Source organism: Scomber scombrus, chromosome 4, assembly GCF_963691925.1.
Source record: "Scomber scombrus chromosome 4, fScoSco1.1, whole genome shotgun sequence".
Taxonomy (NCBI): domain Eukaryota; kingdom Metazoa; phylum Chordata; class Actinopteri; order Scombriformes; family Scombridae; genus Scomber; species Scomber scombrus.
In genome coordinates, this window is record NC_084973.1 from 11,196,166 (window position 1) to 11,218,610 (window position 22,445).

The window sequence follows — 22,445 nt, forward strand, 5'->3', positions numbered from 1 at the left end:
GCTGATCCATTTTCATCGCTCTCTAATTGTCTTCCAGCCTTCCCTGCTGCCTCCAACACTCAGAATAGACATCAGTAGAATGTGCTACTTTTACAGGACCCAGATGCGACAAAGGTGGCAGCGATGCCACTGAATTTTTCCAAAAAGCTACACTGGAGCCCTTTGGTTTTTCGAACAGAGAGAATACAACATATGCTGGGGCATGTGGTCTGCCAGAGCTGGGTTCTAATTGTTACATTGCTCTCACAGAGCAGAGGAAAACACAGCCAGGAGTCTTTGTCATCTCTGAAGTGTGTGGTGCCATACTGCAGGCCAACATCAGAGCACGGAGGAGACAGATGTCTGGACATTTGTTGTCAAAACTAAGTCAGACACTCTGCCAAAGGGACATAAAAAATTCCAAACTTTGCTAGCAACTATCTGCCTACTTCAAAATTCACACACCACTGACAAGTCATAATGATTGTCAGTCACACATAAAGTAAAGTCAAATAAAGAAATAAGCCACAAGAGGCCGTGGTTTACTGTGATTTTAGAACAGCTGAGGGCCTCGAGCTGCTTTTTGTTTTTATAACACAGTTACAACATATACCTGATTTCATAAAATAAACCAAAATGCAACAATTTCATGAGAAATAATCATTCTTCCACCATGCAATGTAGTCCTTCAACAACATTTATCAGAATGGTTGCCAAGCAACACACAGACGCAGTGGGAAGCATGTTAATAAGGCTACTCAAGCACGCTTAAAGATTGGAGTGAATATAAACATTTATCTGGATATTGCCATTAATTGAGCAATTGTTGAAGTAATGCTCAATCATGTTAGCACTCCTCTTGCTGGTACAGGGGTGTTTGACTATCGGCTGGTATGTTTTATCCTGTCTATATCTTTCCACTACTCACCACGCTTAGTACACCCAGTAAATCAGAATTCACAAAATCTGACATTTTAAAACAATTTATATAGTTGACTATTGGCGTTCACAGTTGTGTATTTTACAATGGCTTTTAACGTGGCCAATAATAGTCAAGGATGATAACTATCCCTTTTATAATAAAGTACTAATATACAATAATGTTTATAATTGTACAGGAACACAATTTGAATACCCACCTTTTTTTAACTATATGAAAAGGCAGATATTCATAACAACTACGGCTATTTAGAACAGATTATATGTTACTGCACCATGCCAAAAAGCATTACATCAATTGGTCAGGGGCAAAAGATCCGGAGAAGTCAAACAACAAGTAAAAGAGTGAATATGTATAAAGTGGCAGCTCAGACAAGGCTTAAAACGCTTGTGAAATGGCTTTGCCCGACTTGTGGTGAATAGCATAGCAGCAGGAATGGCTCCACGGATCACTCCAGCAGATAATGTCAATCACCAACTGTGTGGAGAGCCCCTCCCCATTGTTTTCTTTTACCCCCAACAGAAAACAAATGGGCCACACAGCTTGCTGTTTGGCTGAGGTGTTAATTACCGTCCCTCTGCCCATATGAACAGCAACTCCAGACAATGGCCCTGTCAGGCCCCTACACAGCAGTCCCTCCCTGGTTTGCTCTGCTGATATCACCTATCACTAATATGCGGGGCCATTGACACCCCAACCTGATCTATGCATGAAACACAATCAAAAGCTTTCAGGACAAAGACAATGTGATAAGTAGCCCCCGCCTTGTCTCAGAGTTTGCATTAAGACTCATTGTTTGCCAACATTAGAGGCAATTACACTGACAATTCTAAAGCAAACCTCGGCAGTCATTGTGCTAATTAGTGTGTAATTGATGGGGAAACGACAAGCAGCTCAGCTGGTCAAACCCGCGGTGCACTATTGGGCCACTGCAATTTTTTCTGAGAGGCAACCGTGCCCTATTGTCCCGTCCACTGTAGAGTAAGTAGATTAGTGAGGGAGGAAGTTATTAATTAAAGCTATCTACAAAGAAGGTATGAAAAAAAAGAGCAACAAACATATTTTGTTGACAATGCAAGAGGTGTAGACACCCTGGGTCATTTTTATGCTTATTAGTGCAGCAGCTTTTGTCTCCCTGCATTTATTTAGATACGGTAGGATAAACTCTGTCGACACAAGCGCCCAAAACTACATATGTCCTTCAGTGCATCACTCAGCTTTCAGATAAAGCCTTTTCTCATCTCACAGTTTACATTATATTAACCCTGAGAAGGCCGTGGTCTGGCAGTAGAGATAGCATACTGCTAATGGCGACCACATTTGAAGTGTCCATTAGCCCATAGAGGAATGAAGTTAAGTGACTATGACAGGGGCACTCCCTCAGTTTGCCGGGCCTCTATTGTGACCTGGTTGGTCGTCCTGCACTCTTATTCACAGCCAGTAAAAAAAAATGGGTCAAAGGTCAGACATCCAGAGTGCTGTGGTTTCTATGGTAACGTGGCCTATTAAGGCCAGGCTCATTGGCCTCTTAACATGCTCTTGTACACAAAAGAACTATTAGTGCAAAGAGGGAGAGAGGAGAGTGAAGAGGGGAGTCAGCGTGAGGGAGGTCCTAACAACACAGCGTCAAGGTTTTTCCACAATTCTTCAAGATGGTTACACGCTCAACAGCAGCTCCATCCATGTCTGTACGTAGCTTACATAGATTTTCAGATCAGAAGCAGTTTAGAGGACACACAGTAGGTCATTTAATATTCCAAAATCAGACAAACATAGTGTGGAAGCAACTTTTCCACATTTCATCCTAAATGTAACAGCTATCCCAACATTCAAGTTTAAAAATCTCAATGAGCAATGGTGTCATATGACTGCCTCATGCATATTCTGTACAAGGCCAAACTGGCCGGCAAACTGGATTTATTTGAAAAGTCCTGGGAGTGAATTTACTGCTGTTTCAGTAATAAAACAGCATTAACAGAAAACAAGGCCAAGACAAACCCCCACCCGAAAAGCTTCTTTAACATTCTATCCCTATGAGTTACGACTTCAGCAGAAGTTTGCATTTTTGCAACTCAAGCAATTATTTGTTTCAGGGTTTCGGTTTTTTTTCTTCTTTTTTTTTTCTTTCTTCCTTTTGCATGACAAGATCCTGAGTTATTGCTTCCTGGATCTACAGCTTTAGAGCGTTCTACAGTGGATCTCATATGAGTCTTTAAATTAGGTGGTCATTGTTCTTACGCTGTCTCGATTTTCAGGTAATCAGACATAGTTAAAGGAAAGTTCTTTAACTGAGGTTAAAGTTAAGGAATAAGTGAGTAATTCTGCTACAGCCCATATAAAACTCACTGTATAATTAGACACACAAGAAAATAATTATGCATCTGGTATGAGCAAGGCCATCTCATAAAGACAGAGAGGAGGGTGCGAAGCTATTCAAGTCAATTATGTGAAGTAAGTTATGTGGTTTCCCGTACCTGGCAGATCTGCTTTCAATTGTCACCGACCGCTCCGCTTAATGTCACTGCGTTCTAATGTCAAGACAGGCTACACCTCCGATGTCAAAGTTGTCATCCTTTTCAATGTCCTGTGGCATTGTTTGTCCAGTTGCACAGGAACACAACTTCTTTTTTTTTTTTTTATTGTTTGGGGAGTAGCCCTCGTTTCATTGAAATTCACAACCGTAAACGTCTGTATAATTAACTCCAGAACATGAGGTGGTTACCCGTGGTTGGCTGGGTGTTTACAGTAATGCTCGACTTAGAAATCCAACGAGTGTGTGCGCGCGTCCGTAGGTGTGCATCCAAGTCTACGCCAATGACACACAAGTGAGACCTGAATTTTTCATTTATGACCAAACACAAATTGACTGGAGACAGCATGGGTTACCAATATAATACAGCGTTTCCTGCCAAGGCATTTAGGAGGCAATAATAAGTCCAGCGTGCACCCTCACACTGAACAGGGCAAATACCACAGCGCAGTAATCACTCTAAACTCTCAGTGAAGACATAAAAATAATCTTTTTTTTTCTTCTTTTTCCAGAAATTGCAGATAAATATTTACCCCTAACCCCCCAAATGAGTACATTTGAGTGTGTCTGCTAAAAGTGTCTTTTTTTCTGACAGGGCACAGTGGATGATTGTCTCTTTTTCTCTGAGTTTTTCTTGGCTCTCTCCTTTTTTTCTTTTCTTTTTTTAAACATCCTAAGAGCAGCTGAAAGAGGCAGGAGAGGCAATGAAGCATCTTGAAGGGAAAAAGTCAGTTTCGAAAAACTGAGGTGGGCATAAGTGGGTGTAGTGGAGAAGGCAAGAGAGGGAAAAAAAGGGCCTAAATTAAACACATTTGTTTCTGCTCGCACATACCACAAGTCTTATGAAAACAGAGGACTGATTGTGTTCACTCTGCAAGTCCCCCCCCACCCCTCCTCTCCTCACCACCACCCAACACCACCCAGCTCCACACCCCCACTCCCCTGTCCTGAGTAGCAGCCCCTCCCCCCACATGCACACATACACACATACACACACACACACACACACACACACACACACACACACACACACACACACACACACACACACACACACACAGCTGCCTGCAGATGCCTCCTGTGTTTGCTCTCCGGAGTGCGAGCACAAATCTCCAGACTTCTGGGCCCTGCCTCATCTCAGTTTTTACTACCTGACATCCCTATCACCCCACTGCTAACCCCGCTCACTCCACTCTCCGTCTCTTCTCCGCCCTCCACCTCTGTCCGATACTCAACCACACACACACACACACGCACACACATTCACATGCCACAGGTATGCTCCGGCACTCAACCCTGTCACTCTGTGTCTGCGTCACACAGAGACTGCCTGTTAGAATCTTAACACACATCGTCTATGAGCACTTTTAGAAACATTTAAGGATAAAAAAATGTATCATCCCCATGCCAGAAGAGAAGAACGATGTTACAGTTTTTGTAAAAATAATCAAAATCAAAGCCATGTTTCCAAATAAGGCAAACAAGTTTTAAAAAATCGCCATTTTTGGGGCAGGAAATAAACTCATTTGACACATGATGCTCTATTATTATCTAACTGAGTAAGAAAATATTTTCAAAAGTAGATTCAATCTTCTACAATGTACGACACAGCGCCCAGCTTACTACCATGACATTCCCCAGGATTAGTTATGCGTATTGTCAGCAGACTGCGGGGAGGTCTGGACGGGAGCCAAAGCATTTTTATACCTGAAACATTTGTAAAAGTCATTCCCTGCAATCTAGAGGCTTCATTTTCATCATGCTGTGCATAGTGATATTGAGCGCTAAATCATGATAGAGTGATAGCTCCGGCTATAAATTGGCTTCCCGTTCACATCCTGGGCTCGTCTTACGTGTCTGAAACTTTGCAAGGGATAAATTCTCCGGTGAGAACATATAAGTTTTCCAAGGTTGAAGAAAGCTTTTGGAGGAGTCACAAGGCGGGATGAGGTTGGGTCATGAGGTCCCCTACCGCGTCAAGCTTCATCAGGTCCGATGAAAGCAAAATAATGGAGTAGAAAACATAAGCAAGGGACCACTAACCTCATGAGAATATCATTTTTTCCCCCAAACAAATTATATTTCACACAGTTCGAGAAGTTTTAAGCAAGCTTACATTGATTTGGAGAAGCTCTTCCACTTTTCAAAGTTGCTCAAAAAATGCCTCAGCGACATGAACCAGACCACTAAGAGCTCAAGGCTGGATATGCTATTTAAAACAATATATACAGCTGCTGCTATCTTTCAGTTTCAATACAATCTAATGAGAACAGCAAGGTGATTACGATCAGGGGCTGCTGTAAATATCAGATTCCCAGGGACAGAGTTTAGGAGAGGCCCCTTACAATTACACAGTATTCAGGAATGCAGAGCATGAACCACAGTAACAGGGAGCTGAAGACAAATGCTCACATCCCATTTTGGACATTCAAGTATGGTTCACACTATGCACACAACAGAAAAGGTTCACGGACGGCATAAAAGTAGGGAAAGTTTATCTTTCATGAAGAGCCGTGTCTCCGAGCCCAAAAATCTGCACCACAACGCAACAAACTTCTACTCAATCCTAAACTGCACACTTCTGCAAACAATTAGTGCTAACCCAAGAACTGTAAGCTGCTCAAGAGAGCGAGACTACTAGAGAGACAGAGAGAGAGATAGACAGAGAGAGAGAGAGAGAAAACGAAGGGGGAGTGACTGGAGAAAGAGAGGGGTGCTTGTGCACAATTACAGCAGGGATTTATGGCCTGAGAAACAATTTATAAATCACAGCGCCTGGGCTAATGTGCTCCAGATTGTTCTCCATGCAGCTGCAATTTTGGTCTGCGTGAAACGGCATAATAAACCTGGCTGGAGGACATGTTTGGGTGGTGGTGGGGCAGGGAGAAGTTAAGATTGTGGGTGGGGGCTGACGAGGGTGAGGCTGTGGGCTTGCAAACTTTCAGAGGTGTTTTGAACAAAGAACTTTTTTTTAACAGCCTGGTGTGAGATTTTGCTGAGGTGCAGTTTTTAAAAAGTTGATGTTAACAAAGAAAGAAAGAATGAAGTGTGTTTTTGCAGATATCTCAGAAATATAAATAGTCAAGTTATACAAATAATAGCAACTGAAAGTGACTGAAAGTTTTCTGTGGTAACAGTGGTCCAACATGGTAGCCGGACAGCAAAAAAACTCTTCCAAAACAAGAACTGTAACTGAATAATTACACAAGTTTCCACTTACAAACAATTCTAGCTTCAAGCCCTCATTGTTTTATGACCGCATTGTGAAACTGTGAACTACACCCTCATAATTACATCCTTGACATGAGTGAAAATTAATTTTAGACTATAATATGAAGAGACAAATGTTGCAAACTGATCCCTTCATTGTGGCTGCAGGCTGGTGTGGAAGAAGGGATCGGATGTGCTGAGGGAAGCCTGGGCTTTTGTGACCACTCAGCCAACTGGCCCTGAACCTTGACCTCTAACCCTTCACCCTGGGGGGCAAACAAAGCTCTGAGTGACATCTGAAACTAGACACTCTGTGGGGAGAGAGTGTCTGGACAGGACTCAAATAACCCCATTAACTCTGCAGAAAAGATTTATGGCTTTTTATTCTGCCCCTGCAAATCTCCAAAACCTAGGAGTCAGATCTGTCAAACATCATCGCGCAATTCGAGGTGTGCACCAAGTTTCGTCGCGTTTACTTGCCAATGCCTCCATCTTGCATGAAGATAAACAAAAATGCTCCGTAATTAACGACCGAGAGTACACACATGCCTGCAGTTAAGTGTGTATGGAAATAAATTATGTTTAATACGAACAACGTGAAGCTAATCTTCAGTTTTAGGAGACTCGCTGATGCATATTCACCAGTGTTTCTATACAACGGATTACGTAAACAGCTCTGGCAGGGCTGTACTGTAAACAAAAACAGAGAGAAAAGTTGATGGTAAATGTGCCACGGTGAATGCGAGCCTCCGTCGCCAGAATGCTGAAAGCCACTGTAGTATTTAAATCAGGCAAGGAGGGAGGAAGACTGGGCCAAGCATTCTGTAGCTCAGCTGTGAGGCTCTAAGCCGTTGCCCTAGGGTCTTTGTCCTGCCTTTCAGGGCAAGTCTGAGGTAGTCAAAGACCCTATTCATGACCGGTGCTCCCCCTGCCAACACACCCATACAGCCCCAGTCAAGTCAGCCGAGAGCTATAGAGCCTTCCCATTTCACACGAGAATCAGACCTGCCCCTAAAGCCTGCTTCAGGGATTTCCAATAGCCAGCCCCTCCAACCCATGTACAAATCAAACAAAAGGGCTCCTTGGCCTACTCCATGTCATATAAGGCTGATTAGATCTTTTTTTCCTAATGTAGCTACTCTAAATTTGAAGCAAATAAGTCAGTCACATTTGTAGGGATTTGGTATCTAGCCATGTAAATGAATGAGGGATTATGTCAGCGGAGGTGCAGAGCTGTCATCCAGCCTTCCTACGTCCATCGTTACTATTATCCAAGATGACAACATTTACAGAAAGAGTGTATCCAAAAGATTAACCATAACCCTATCCCAACTTGAGTATATAAAAATGATAAAATCTCCCAACAAAGAAAACCTAATCATGGTGATCATCTGCGGCAGGCACAAGGGGAATCCCGCTTGTGTCTTATGCCTGAGGAGCACAAGGCCCTCAACCGCAGCCATTACTCATAACTAATCAAGAACATTACCTCATAATTTTAAATTGAGCAGATAAGGTTAGGAAAGAGTGATATCCTGTGGCTGAGGCCAAACGTAAAAATATCAGCCCATCAGTGGTTTCTGCTGTTTGTTCTAACAGGATCCACAAGTCTTGCTTAAGATAAGGAGGCTACACATTTTAGATGACTTGTGCCTTTGCTTGGCTTTAATCAAATTTGAAGCTCCGCAGAACATTGTGACTCCTTAACAAGTCAAATTGGTTTATGAGGGTAACTGGGGGAAGCAAGGGGGCACCCAAAGGTTAAATTATTATCAATATAAGGAGAAGAAGCCAGATCTCATGGGAAATTGGTGCTTATATTTATGAAAAAATAAGTTATTTGAGTGAGTATTAACAAATGATGATCAAATGAACTCGTTATTTATTTCTTTCTTTATATTTAACTCATTTGCATGACATGACCCTAACCTTTAACCTTAAAAACACATAATAAACACTTAACATAATTAGTGTCACAATTCTATAGTTATTCCATTATATTACACACAATATGGGTGTCAACTTCAGCAGATAATGTATACTTTCTGCATGCTGTTATGCAAACCACCATGAGAATAAATCCATACTAACAATAAGACTCACATTGATAATTAATAACTGAGTTAAAATTTGACTAAGACTAACCACTCATCTACATCTTATAAAAGAATGTTTTAAATTCAACCCCCAGTTCATTGTTGTATTTTAGACAAACGTATGGAAAGTTGCTCATACAAATGTATTAAACATGGAAAATTCCCTGCAGCTCCCTCTAAGATTTATGCAGTCAAACATATGATCCGTTACATACATTACTTGTGTTTTTAGAGCCAGAGCTAAATTCAGATTACAGATGGTGCGTCAGCCTCATCAGTTACATACATCATCAGTTACAGCTGTAAGTTTGGGTTTCATTCTCCATTTTCTTTTTATATATTACTGTGAGTGGAAGAATACAGGTCAATACTGAAACATAAAATGTATTAAAATGTAAAAGGATCCATGGTCTATTACCAGGAAAGTAATAATCGACATGAGTTAAAGCTAACCCAGTCTGCTGTAAACTGTTTACGGTCTGGTTGCGGCGGGTCGCACGTGTATGCAGGTGCAGTGTGTTGACGTGACATGTGTCCGTCAGGGGACATGAGCCTCACCAGCAGTCCAAACTTGCTCCACCATTGCAGGACAAACTCGGTGGGAAGCAGCCAAACTGATTTATAACCTCAACATGAAGCACAGCTGCTCTGCTCTCTGTCAACTAACCTCATCCTGGACGGATATCCATCCACTTCTTAATTTAGTATGACCACTACAACCTCGCTGATGCTACGCACATACTGTATGACATGGCCTTTAGCGGTCCCTGCACAGAGAGAAACCATTTATATGCCCTGTGTGTGAACTGAAGCGAAGCCCGATACAAATCTTAGTAGTACCGATGCTACATGTGCGTGATCTGATAGCCTCCTGCTGCTTGCTGATTGGGCTGTGACTGTACGGGAATGGTGAGGCGATGTGGTCTACGGTGGAGAAGCTGTGCTCTGTGGGAGACAGAATCCCTTCAGATAAGTGAGTGCCTCAAGGTCTGGACGCCGGCCCACCTCGGGATAACAGGCAAAGGAATAGCAGGACCCGTATCTGCCCCAGTTTATGCTCCCACCACATCTCATCAACAATCTCTCTCCTCTTGCCTGCTCTCTCTCTCTCTCTCTCCCTCTCTCTCTCTCTCCCTCTCCTGCTGCCTGCAGAGCTTAAACTGAAAACAGCTGCTTGGAATACCAGACTGATGAAACCCTGTTTAGAGCTTTTTCTTTTTCTTCCTGCTGTACAATCATGTTTTATTAGCATGGAGTGAAGCGTTTAAGGCACAATTATAGAGGGAAAACATTTCTTTATGTGAGCTAGTGGTTATGGCTGTGCAACGGCCACATACATGTACACATACATGGGGCATCCCAATAGCACTGTTTACTGTCAGCGCACCCCCCCATCCCACCTATCAGTCAGATACAACTAGGACTGCAGCTTAGGAGTCATTTCATTATGAATTACTCCACATTCAATAAAATGTCAAAATCACTGACAAATACCCACCAGAAGTTACCAGAGCTCAAAGTGATGACACACAATTAAAAAAAAAAAAAAAAGGCGCTTCAGTCATCTCATGCTAGAGTTTTACGGAGTTGGACACATATTTTTGGTTTATTTTCTGTCTGACTTGATTAATTTCAGGACTGTTGTCACCTGGGAGCGAGACAGACTAAACCAAACCTCCAGATAAACCCAGGGGCCCACCCTCCACCCTCCAGCCTCCCCACCCCTACACTTACACCAGGCTTCCAGGTTAACACCGCAAGATAGACATGACTAAGCTGGTATTCACATGACATATGATACGTGTCTCCATCTCCCACACCTCCATCTCTCAGAGCTTCACTTTGTGGCAGAAACCTTTCTTTATTTCTTTCTTTTTTTGATAATTAGCAGCTGTGCCGTGGAGGAGTGCAGGCTTTTGAATTCCATCACTTCAACCTCAACTCCTGTGTCTCTTAAGTCCCACAATAACTCAACCCTACAGTGACCATGGAAAGGAGACTGACAACACAGAACACGTGCAGACCTGATGACATGGGTTTTCTGTTTTTGAGGCTGTTGAACTGACATGGTCTACAACATGTCTTCAAACTGTCTCAGAGCTGTAAAGAAGAGATTTTCAGGTGCATGGGAGATGTTCACCTTTGGCTAAACGTGTCAAACACACGTCGAACAAACACACGTGCCCCAAAATGTTCACAGGGAAAAAGCAAGGTACCGAAAGCCCAAACTGCGCAGTAGCTCTGGCCAAACATAGCAAATGAGAAAAACACATAAATTGATAAAAACACATTTGCACACATATTCATCTTGGCACATCAAAAGGATTCATTGATGTCGCTGAACATGGGGAGTCTGCGGCTGGAGAGGGGAGATGTTGGTTATCCTTTCCTCAAAGGGTGCTGAGATGCTCCTGATGGGCCCTGCGCTACAGAAGCCAGAGAGCACTATAAACAGAATTTTTAATGTCAGGCGGGCGGGTGGGTGGGTAGGTAGTGAACTAGCAGGCTATGGGGTAGCGGGAGGAATTGACGCCAGCTCATGCTTTCCACAGAGACCAAAGAGGGAAGGATACAGACCAGGACTGACACCATTTCACGCAGTTCTACACAAGTGTGGTTAGGGAATGAGCATGAGCATCCCCGGCCTGAAAACGCCAAAGCGTGTTCCAGTAAAAATCCAGAAAGGAAGCTTTTATGGGAAGCAACTAAAGCTGCAGATTATTAAAACAAAATGTATCCCTTTCAGTTGTAACATCTACTGATATGTTGGTTACACAGTCAGGGATTTATACATGTAGAGGCATGTAAAGTGGAACATTTGTGACATGTTACGGCAATATAATCACCACTATAAACTGCTTTGCTTTATGTTGCACTAATTAGACCTGACTGTGATTACCTCTGCGTAATATAAAAGTAATCCTGAGACATGTGAGCATAATCAATTGAAAAGCTCATATTTTTGAAATGTGAAAGTGCATCACCTCCCTTTTAAACTAAATCATGACTAATTAGATATTTCAAAACGCATATTTTGCCAAATTTATTTTAATTTCCTCAAGCCTGGCAATAAGTGCATTATCAAACGAATCACTCCGGGGAAGTGCTCTCAGCCAGCGATGGCATTTCTGCGGTTGCTGGCGATCTGTTTTTAATTGAACAGTGCCACTAAATTGATGTAGATGTGTTTGCCTTTGAAGGAAAAACCTTTTAAAAACTATAAACCCAGTCAAAAATGTTAGCTGTGTTGACACAGTGCTTGGTTGAAAAAATATTTGCGCGCTAACATTCAGATTACTTGCAGCAGTGGAATACAACACTGAGGGTTGTCAGAATGTGAGCCCTGTACACTGTTCCCTCTGTTGCGAAGTATCCACCTGAACGCCCCACCGCCACCTCCCCCTCACCCTCGCAGACTTTACACACACAAGCGTGCGGCACGCATGGATGCATGTGTGCACGTACACACACGTATATGCACTGAGGTGAGTGAAATGCCAAAGTGAGCAACCTGATGAAAAGACGACTCCACACAAACAACGTTTGCTTATGCAGGGAGAGGTCCTTTTATTCATGGGGACAATGTCTGTGTTGACTTTTCTTTGTCTACACATTTTTAAGCACCAAAAGCAGCAGAAAGAATGGAAAAAAAGAAGTCAGAGAGGCATGCAATTGTAGCCACTGACATGTTCAGACTTATACAAGCTCCCCATTCATATCTCAATCTCAAACCATTTTCTATTCAACAATCATGCTCAGGAGTTTGAGTGTCCCACTGTGTATTTGATGAAGATATATTTGAGCGGCTAACCTTGCTCTCGCTTACTTGCCACCTCTCACACACAAGAGGCATTTCACTCTTTAGTGACGAAGACGATGATGTACTCGCAGAGTTATCTAAAAGTGCTGATGAAGCTCACAGAGGTGGCGTCAAGCGGAGTGCATGTTCACCAATTAAATCTGGCACCGAGCCGTCACTACGGGAACAATGCAGCGATAATCACATCAATGAATCGACAAACAACAAACTAGATTTGTAGGCCTGACTTGGTAGGAAAAACCTCCACCCCGTAGCAGGCAGAAGTCTGGTGGAACATCTCTCAAAACATAAAACCTCCTCCTCAGCTCTCGGTGGATTACAGTGGAATGTCAGCTCTGAGCAGGCTTTAAATCAGTTATGCTTGGCCCTCGGGGGAACTCTGTGCTGATCCCATGTAGGCCTGTCTCTCATTGCTCATGATAGGGTTGCCACATCCAAATTTAAAAGTTGGGCCTCAAATCCTTCATTGTGTAGCACATCGCAGAGTGAAATCACTGCCTGATTCTTGAGCAACATATCTGTTATTCAGCACTGCGTTCTTTAAAATACTGACATGCAGTAAACTGCTTTAAAATCATACAAAAGTACTAAGATGTCAAACCAGAAGGGGGAGTTGTAAATAGATACATGCAGAAAATATAAAAATGAATGCCTCTCACATACACACAAATTGTTGCGTGTGTGTAATTCCACAATTCTTTACTATTCAGCAGATTTTGTTGCCTGGTGTTAATCAAATGATCTGTTTGAGTGACATAACTTTTAAGTGTCTCATCCAGCACCAGTACAACCACATACCGCACCACACTTACAAAACAAATGTGTCATTCCCAGCAGAGCTGTCCAAGACACACAATATAATGAACTGTTTGCAGTATCTCAACAACACAAATAATTTTACTCAGTGGGCAAATTTTTAACACACAAGTCAATCAGTATGTTCCACATAAGTGTGCATGATGAATGTAACTGTAGGACTCATTAGTTAAACAAAGTTGCTGGCCAGATGTGGGTGCAGGGTACTGGTAAATATCATCCAGTAAATCTGATTGCATTGAGTTTCATCCACAGGTGTAAACAAACCAAACCCCCTGAGTTCGAGCCTTAAAAAGGCACTAAGCTGAACCTCTCATCCATCAAATTCACTGCATCCACACTGAGCAACGAGCACAGTGCAATATGGAGACCTTAAGTATGCCAGCCATTGTCTGCCTGCTTGCTTTCTGACATGGTGATGATTGACGCAGTCTACTGACTCTGTCCCATTGACCTCATTCTTTTTTTCTCCTCTGTAATATGTAGGATTTATGCTCTAAATTTTACATCCTCACCAATTATTTGTAACTTCGCCTCAAGCAACGAGAACAGCCGTTTTTAATTTTCATCTTTGTTTTCCTGGACAACCACACAAGGAAGTGAGAGGCTTTCCTACCAGAGACACAACAGACAAAACAAAAAGACAAGATAATGGACAAGAAAAAAATCTGTCACTGATTCCTGACTGAATTTGTGCACTTCTTGCTTATATCAAAAACATCTGCCAATGTTTCCAACTGAAACTCCCGCAACAGAACTGAAGTGACAGAAAAGAAGAGCATAATACACAGCGCATATTTATCTGTGACATTATTCCTGCAAAACTCTGTTGGCCAAAGGAAAACGAGATAGACCATCTACAAGTTGGTATGTATCACCTAGTGTGAGCAAAGTAGCAATTTAGTTAATGAGCCCCAATGGGGACCTCCAATGAAGCCATCAAGACTGCTCAGAATAACAATGGTCAACTAACGCCTTTCTAATTGAATGGAAGGTACAGGGAGGCGAGGGGAGTGGGCCTGGAACAGTGAAAAGAAGACAGAAAAAAAGAAGGGAGGAGGAGAGGGGGGGGGTCTTTTCAGTCAGATGCCTGCCAGGCCTTAACGAAAGTACTTGTTTTTGGGGGGGATGTGACAATGATTGGGGGATGGACGTGCTTTTAGGAACACAGCTCTCCAGCAGGGATTATTTCAAGGAAGTTTGCATAGTCCCATTTAAAATGTATTTTACAGCATTCTAAATATTATTAGTAAAATCACCTAAAATCTTGCTTATGTGAGTAGAATCAGGATTCTTCTACAACGCGCTCTTTAACCCCAATGTGAACAAACCTAATTTAAATGTTTCTACATTAGGTAATGTTTGCATCATCGCTAACTGGCATTATTGTAAGGTTAATTATCAATTGAAAAAGATTGTTTGATATGTGATATGTATGGCAATGCAGAATCATACTTAATCATAATAACACTTTACCAGGAAATAAGCCAATGCAACAACTGCCATTAAAGGTTATAAACCATTTACTGCTTCATGGACAGCTGATGTGATGCAACACATTACACAGGATAAATCAGCAACACTTACTTACGACAGTCAACCTTATCTAGACTTTTTAAAAAGTCCCTGGATATGAACTGTCATGGACACAGCAGTAAAATGCCTACCATGTGTGTCAAAGCAAGGTATTACATTGTTATGACTGTAGGATATGACTTTAGGAACTGTTTTCTCACTTTTTGTCTACAGATAATGTGTGCAAAAATGCCTGCGGGTTCTAAAATAGACTCAATGGACAGCTACTAGCCTGCAAACAAAAGAACTGTCTCTCTTAAAAGCATCCTGGGTACAAAAAAGGAAAGCAGTGTTGTGGAAATGGTCACACATAAAAATATCTAGCAATGCTGAAATACATTTTAGAGGAATGTTAGGCTCCATGTTGCAACACATAAGTCCCCACAGTGGAATTACAGTGATAGTATAAGAGCTATAAGTAGCTTTAGGAAGACGTGGTCATTATAATCAACATCCAGCATGTGTGCTGCTGCAGGGTATTTTCGATAAGGAGTAACCATAAATTATCCCAAACCAACAAAAAAAACATTAATGTGTCTTAACTTTGAGCAGAATGATAAGTTGTCAAACGCAACCCTTGTCGGGGGTGGATGGCTGGGAGACAGTTATATCCCCAAAAAGAACAAAGAAGTAGTTAGTACTCCTTGAGAGGCCACTCGGAGGGAATATGGCGGTCTGGCAGCGCACACAGGAACTTTTACGCACGGCCAAAGTTTTTTTGGAGAGTGCGACAGAGCACAGGACAGAGAGTGAACACACATCCACATGGGCACTTACTGTTCTTGCACTCGGAGACAGTGAGCCGTTGGATAGGTAGGGATTGGTGAGGTCTGGGATCATAAGAAACGGGTAACCAGGATAGTGTGGACTCTTAAAAAAGCCACCATCTTGCTGCCTTCTCAGTGCTGCGGGGAGAAAGAAAAGTCGTTTGTGAGCGTTCATAAATTGCAGAAAAGCAACAAATACCAGCTTGAGTACAGAGAATACTGAGCATTTTATGTCTCTCTCTTCTTCTTTTTTTACCTTCACCGAAGTAGTCTCTTGCCTTCTCATAACTTTCTGAGTCGGGTCTGGTTTGGGGGCGCCTCTCTGCTTGCTGACAAGGGGAGAATATACACACGGAGTGGGGAAGAAACTATTGAAACTTTCAGCCACATTAAAAACACATTTCTTTCAATGCTTAGCCGTATGTGCATAACATATTTTTAACACCCAACCCTTACCTCTGAGTCTGACGAGCTGCTGTTGTTTTCCGACTCGTTCACTAAAGAGGATTTCACATCATCCAAATCCCTTTCCGCCGATACGTTTTCGGAGATCTTTTCCTCCTGTTCCCCTTCGTCTTTGAACGATATCATTTCATCGTTGGCCCCCAAATCGTCCCCACCACCTCCGTTCAGCTGTGGCATTTTTGCAGCGTAGTGAGTTAGTATCAAGAGGAGGAAAAACAATCGCTGGAACAATTGACTTTTTTTCTATCAGATCAGTGTAGTCCAAACGAGTCACTGGAGTAGCAAACTATCTACACGAAACTGTTCATATTTTCAGATCTCCCTTTTCATCCTCTGAACGTGATCCATGACGAGTCTCACAATAATCCACGAGTAGTTACAACAAGGACTCTGATTGGAAATATCGATGGGTAGTATTTGGCGTCGGTTGCCGGATGCGCAGCAACTTGGCAAAGTTTCGTCTCTTTCGCAGCTTGTGGACAACTTGTGGCCCCTGTGTGTGTGTGAATGTGTGTGTCTCCTTGTTGTGCTGCTGAGGAATGGGATCTCCTCCTAAAGAGCCCAGGGACCACATAAACTACAGTCCGAGCGACCGAGAGGTTACTCAAGAACAAGAAACACGTCCGATTTCATCTCCTAATATCCATGTGTAAGAAAACAATGGCTCCAGTGAGCAGCAAAAAAAGAAGAAAAAAAAACACGAGACGGTCAGGCTGCAGTTTACTTCACTTCTGACTCGCTTGATTCCCGCAGAAGTTGAAACCCACGCTTCGTTGTTTTCCTGGCGATAAACTCAGTAAAAGAAAAAACTATGCCCGATGCAGAAGTGGTAGATTTTCAGCTGGACGCAGTCGCCCTTTCCCTCCACATTGCTGCCGGGGAATGCGCCCTGAAAACTACTTGGTTGTTCAAGTGGAAGAAAAGCGCAGCCCGTCCGTCCGTAGAGGAGGAGTTTGTATTGAAAACCGACACTTCATTCACCACCATGTAGATCAGCTATTCTTAACCCTCAAGCCACCAAGGCACAACTCACCACACCACAAAACACAATGAAATAGTCGAGGGCATTTTAAAGCGAATAGAGCTTGAAGATTTTGTTGATTATACAGTAACCAATACATAGGCCTATATAACCAAAATTATTATTATCACCATATGTTGTATGATTATTATTATAAACAGGAAGACACATCTCCATCAGAAGCATTCCGTCATATCAGTTGTTCTTTACTATGTGGCAAGGCTTGTTGCAATTAAAACTTGATGAGCACAAATGATGTGTTTCCCTAATTGTGTTTTATTAGACTCAAAGTAAACTTGAGCAGCAGTCATGTGGTGCGTCCTGCTGATATCCACAGCACTGCCGAGGCAAACACCAGAGACCACACTGCCTCCATCTGTGTGAAAATGACAGGCCCGGGTTCAGTGGGAAAGTCATAATTACACACTGCCATGTAAATTGCATGTCTGTGTGTCCTGAAACAATATGCTGGGGAAGACAAAGCGCCATAACACCTGGGATAAGCATGGCCCATTATGGCACAACTATAGGCGTGATAGAGTGAGGCAAGCCTCTGAACATCCAGGCCCTGTATGACAGGACAAGCCAGGCTCTTTTTTTTCTCTCTTTAGTCTGAAATACTGTACATAGCCTCAGTTGATTTGAGGAACAGGATTGGAGGCCCGGTTTTGCAAGCAGTCTTGGAAGAACAAGGGAAGTGGTTACAACTTTTTTTTGTGTGTTGTTCCTGTGAAGTAACACGCACATAAATCATAATCACGGCATAGAGATGTGTTTGCAAATGCATGAAAAAGAAATATTTGATCACAAATCACTACAAGTTGAAAAAGTTTTCCAAGGTGTAACAAATAAGTTATCTGTTATTCATGTGTCCCTTCAATTTGATTATTTTAAAACACTTCCTCACTCATCCTTCACCTTTTCCTGTTCAAGTCCAGTGGACTTCTCTTTGGTTCTGATGCAATTCGACAGGCTTCTCCTGTTTGAGAAAATAATTCATTGATGTTGTCGACTGCGTGTCAGCAAGCTGAGGGTTGACTGACAATTCAGCAGTGTCTCTACGGGCCTCATTAGATCTCCACTCCTCCTGGGTGTTTGTGTGTGCTTGCACGTCGGTGTGTGTATTTGTATTCAGTCAAAAGCAACATATAGTTGCATTTCTATGAATTGCATGCAGGGTGGTTATTGATAGTGGGTTCCTTGTACGCAGAAATACACATTTGCACTTGCATGCACACACACAGGTGAATATTTGCCCTAAGGGCAACATATCATTGTTTTTCTGGGCTACAGTATATGCAGAGAATGTAACAGAATGCATTTACCAAATGATGCTCACCCAAGATGTTAATTTTAATCATCCTGATGTAAGATGCAGCCCTCTTGTTTGTCAATGAACTATAGTTTTCTCCTCTTAAATGAAACACATATAAGATCAAATATATATTTTTTCAGAGATGTAACAGACTCATGTCCCAGCAGGTGTAATTACAATTATTCAGTGCTCATGCACCATAGCCTTATGAATGATTAATAAAGAAATCAAATATTAAAACAAGTCAACACGGAAAAATAATAATCACGTGCATAAATCAGCTGCTGAACAGGAATATCTCTTAAACACTGACACTTCTCACTCATGCATAAGTTTCAGCAGTGTGCTATTAAGCAGCATTGGCATGCAGCAAGTTCACTGTTGTTCACAGAAAGCGGTAACAGGACAGTGAGATATAACACTTTTGTGATAAATAAAAAAAATCCAGTATATCTGAAAAGTTTTATTGCAAAGTCAGGAAAGCATCATTTTGTCTATGAAAATGATGCCTTCCTGACTTTGCAAATTGTTAAAATTAAAGTACATTAATGGGTTTGCTGTTGAATTTGCTTGAAAAACATGATGATTGTGTGGACAGAATCAGTTATATTAACTGGCTGATCATTTTCACATATCTTATATATGTTGAGTTTGTTTAGTTTTTTTTAAAGAAAGAAAGAAAAAAAAGCTATTCACTGTGATTTATTCAGCACATCAGCTACACTGTGGCTTTTTGGCAAATATGGTCTGTCAAGTATTTGAAAAAAACAACATTTGTATGCATTAAAAGGACTTTATCTCCCTTATATTTACCTATGTATCCCCCATTCTGCCTTTTCCTTGTTAGACTAGGATTGGTTTTAACTGGGAGCTGATGAGGGGTCAGGAGAGATACGAACAGCCACAATCTTAGCCTGGGGGCAGATCGACTGGTGGCCAGAAAATTTATTCAGAGGGTGCTGTCCCTGCATCTGCCTTACTTTGAAGTTGCTCTCTCAACTCTGGCTTGTCGTACGTGACTGTGTGTTCATTTTTCCCCCCTCACTAAAGAGAGTGTGAAAAAGAGAGAGATGGTGTGCTTGCGTGTGCCGATACACATGTATGTGTTCCTCCATGCCAGGTGTGTTTCACTCAGAATGTGCCCGGCGGTGTATGTGTTTGTGCAGTAATATGTCCATGCACGTTTTGGCATACTCAAGAGAAAGTGAGAGTGGATGAGAGAAAGCAGTAGAGGGAGGAGAGAGAGGGAGAGATGCTGAGTGCCAATCCATACTTGCTTTGGAGAATTCAAGGTCATCCTTTCATGTTTTGCCAACCATCGGCCAATCACTTTCCAATCAAAGCGGTGCTTAATTCAGCAGTAATTCCCATCTTCTCATCACGTTTTCGCCTCGCTGTTTCAGAGGTGTTAAGGCATTTCCCTTGTCTTTCCTCTGATCTGCTGCAGTGTGTCCAATATGTCTTCCCAGGCCAAACCCACTCTGTCAAGCTCTCTAATAATACTAGCTAAAGTGTGCGGAGGACATGTCAGATCACACATTGTGCTACTACTGCTTCCATCTATCTCACTTCAGGAGATTTGGGTTTCATTTGATTGTCTTTGAAGCCATGCTATTTCATTAATCCAATCAGCCCTCCAGAATGTCTCCATTCCTTTTTTTTCACAGCTTGAATACCACAAGATTGGGCGGAAAAGAGGTCAAAAAATTCAGGAACAATTATAATAGATGTCATCTCATATCTTAATATTTATATATTTTATATATATGTATATATAAGTGATGCTGTTATTAGCATACATTATTGTATTTACTGCATGTAAAACACATTGTTTTCTATGTTATTTTAATCCAAATATTGACTGATCTAAGGGTTTAAAATCATTGAATACCTGTCAGTGGTTTTAATTATATTAGATTTCCACGCTCAAATCCTTTGTCCCTGATCTAACCCTATTATATAAACATCAATTGTGCACCAACTTTCATTGAGACAGGATCTGAAGATTAAAAAGATTGAAAACTAAACATTTGCCTTTTCAACCAAAGGGCAGGATCCATTGCACAACTCTTTGCATCACCACTGTGCCATATTAGCTCACCTCCTCAGTCATCATGCTAAGTCTGGATGGGAGTGCCTCATGCAATCATGGATCTCACAAAAATAACCTCATATCCGTTTTAATCCACAGAAAGGTCCCCTTTCCAGGCTGGTATGGGCGTATATGGCATTTAAGACTGTGTGAGGATATGATTAGATGACAGTTTTTACTGCCTAAAGGGTGTAGCTGAAACACTAAACTGTGCACAGAGAAGGGAAAATAAAGTTTTACTCCTGCCTTTCTCCTTCTTTCTGGTGTTTTGTTGCATTTGCAATATCATTTTTCCTGAAGGTTCCTGGTTTCTTTTGTTTATCTGCAGAATGATTGATTCTGCAGGAGGATTCTTGCATGATTGATAACCTGCTCTAATTAAATGAATGTTGACTATGTTAAACTCTATATAATTTATATAATTAGAGCTGTGACAAGATTTCATTCTGAATGAACACATTTTAACAGATTTGAATGAACTCATTTCTGTCCAGTGTTTTCCAGCCATCCACTGCTTAGACAGCCTCCAGTGAATGACTGGGTGAATAAATGAATGACTGAATATTGCCTTAGCAAGGGCTAATCAATGCTGGTCATGCAAGGGTGTAACGTTATAAGCCTTGAAAGACATCAAACATGTCCTCCAGTGCAGATTTACATGGTTGCTAAGAAAGGGCTCACTCACGGCTCTTGACTGAAATACATGTTCATGTTTTTTCTGTATTGCAGAGGATGCTTTTAAGGAGCATTATTTCTGAGAACTTCAAAGCCTGCCAAGAGCACTCTCATTTTGGAGTGTGTAGCAGCTTGAAAATGTACTTATATTTTCCAAATGGACAGGAAAAGGCCCTCACTGGTATTGAGGTGATGCTAATGCAGTGTGGCGCTAGTTTTCAGTATAACTGGGTTTACCACACAAAAACACGGCTTGTTTTAAACAGTATTGATCTTTTACAGGCTTGATTTTATACAAACTTTAATTTCCCCCTAATTTTAATTGCAAGAAGACACATATATTCTTTATTTTTGCTGTGTCTATATGGAAATTTGTCTTTTATGACTTAAAAAGTAATCACAGCTAACAACACCAACAGGTCCTCTGTGGACGCTATTTACTATGTACAACAATGTAACTACCATAATTGTCCACAAAGCCTGAATCTTTCCAGATGCTGCATACAGGCTTTCAGCTATCACTGGTTTTATTGATCCAGTTAACATCATCGTTCGCAAGGTCACGGTCTTCAACTGTCTGTGTTTTCTCAGCTGAGGACGCATTGCACCGCTCCTCGGAGGATTGGAGATTCTTTCCTGTGATGTAAACCCTGCCCAAGTGAGAGGCTGTTGACTTTATTTAATATGTCCGCCAGATTTTTATGAGCATTACACAAATGAAATGGTTTGCATTATGCGTGAACCATACGTTCCACAGAGGCATGCACGGCTGCAGACAGCTGGAAGTAACTTGAGCCCCCTCAGTCACTTATCAGCCCTGGCATCCCTGCCATTTCCCATAGCCATCTTCAAGCCAGAAGAATCCAGCCATTGTTTTCATCTCTGTGGGCCCTGTGTTAACTCAGCAATGCCTCGCTGATTGTTGCAGAGATATTAAAGAAAATGGTAGATTTGTCTTTGTCCATATAACCCTGTCTTGTGACATCCAAGCTCTATGTGTGTGTGTGTGTGTGTGTGTGTGTGTGTGTGTGTGTGTGTGTGTGTTGAGGGGGTTCCACTTGATGCAGTCATAGAGAGCAGCTGCACCTGCCCTGTATGTCAACAACAGGGTCTGGAGCAGACACTCAAGAAGAGAGGTAGCTTT

At 41.9% G+C, this 22,445-nt stretch overlaps 1 protein-coding gene across 2 annotated transcripts in view; it reads right to left on the reverse strand.

The window, feature by feature from the left end:
• Positions 1-16,375, reverse strand: part of tcf7l1b (transcription factor 7 like 1b) — a 31,493-nt gene extending 15,118 nt beyond the window's left edge. For both annotated transcript variants that reach the window (XM_062416840.1, XM_062416838.1), the window contains exons 1-3: positions 16,190-16,375; positions 15,990-16,062; positions 15,744-15,871 (exon numbers count right to left, since the gene is read on the reverse strand). In XM_062416840.1, coding sequence (XP_062272824.1) covers positions 15,744-15,871; positions 15,990-16,062; positions 16,190-16,375 — 387 coding nt within the window. The remainder of the gene's footprint in view (positions 1-15,743; positions 15,872-15,989; positions 16,063-16,189) is intronic.
• Positions 16,376-22,445: the final 6,070 nt, after the last annotated feature.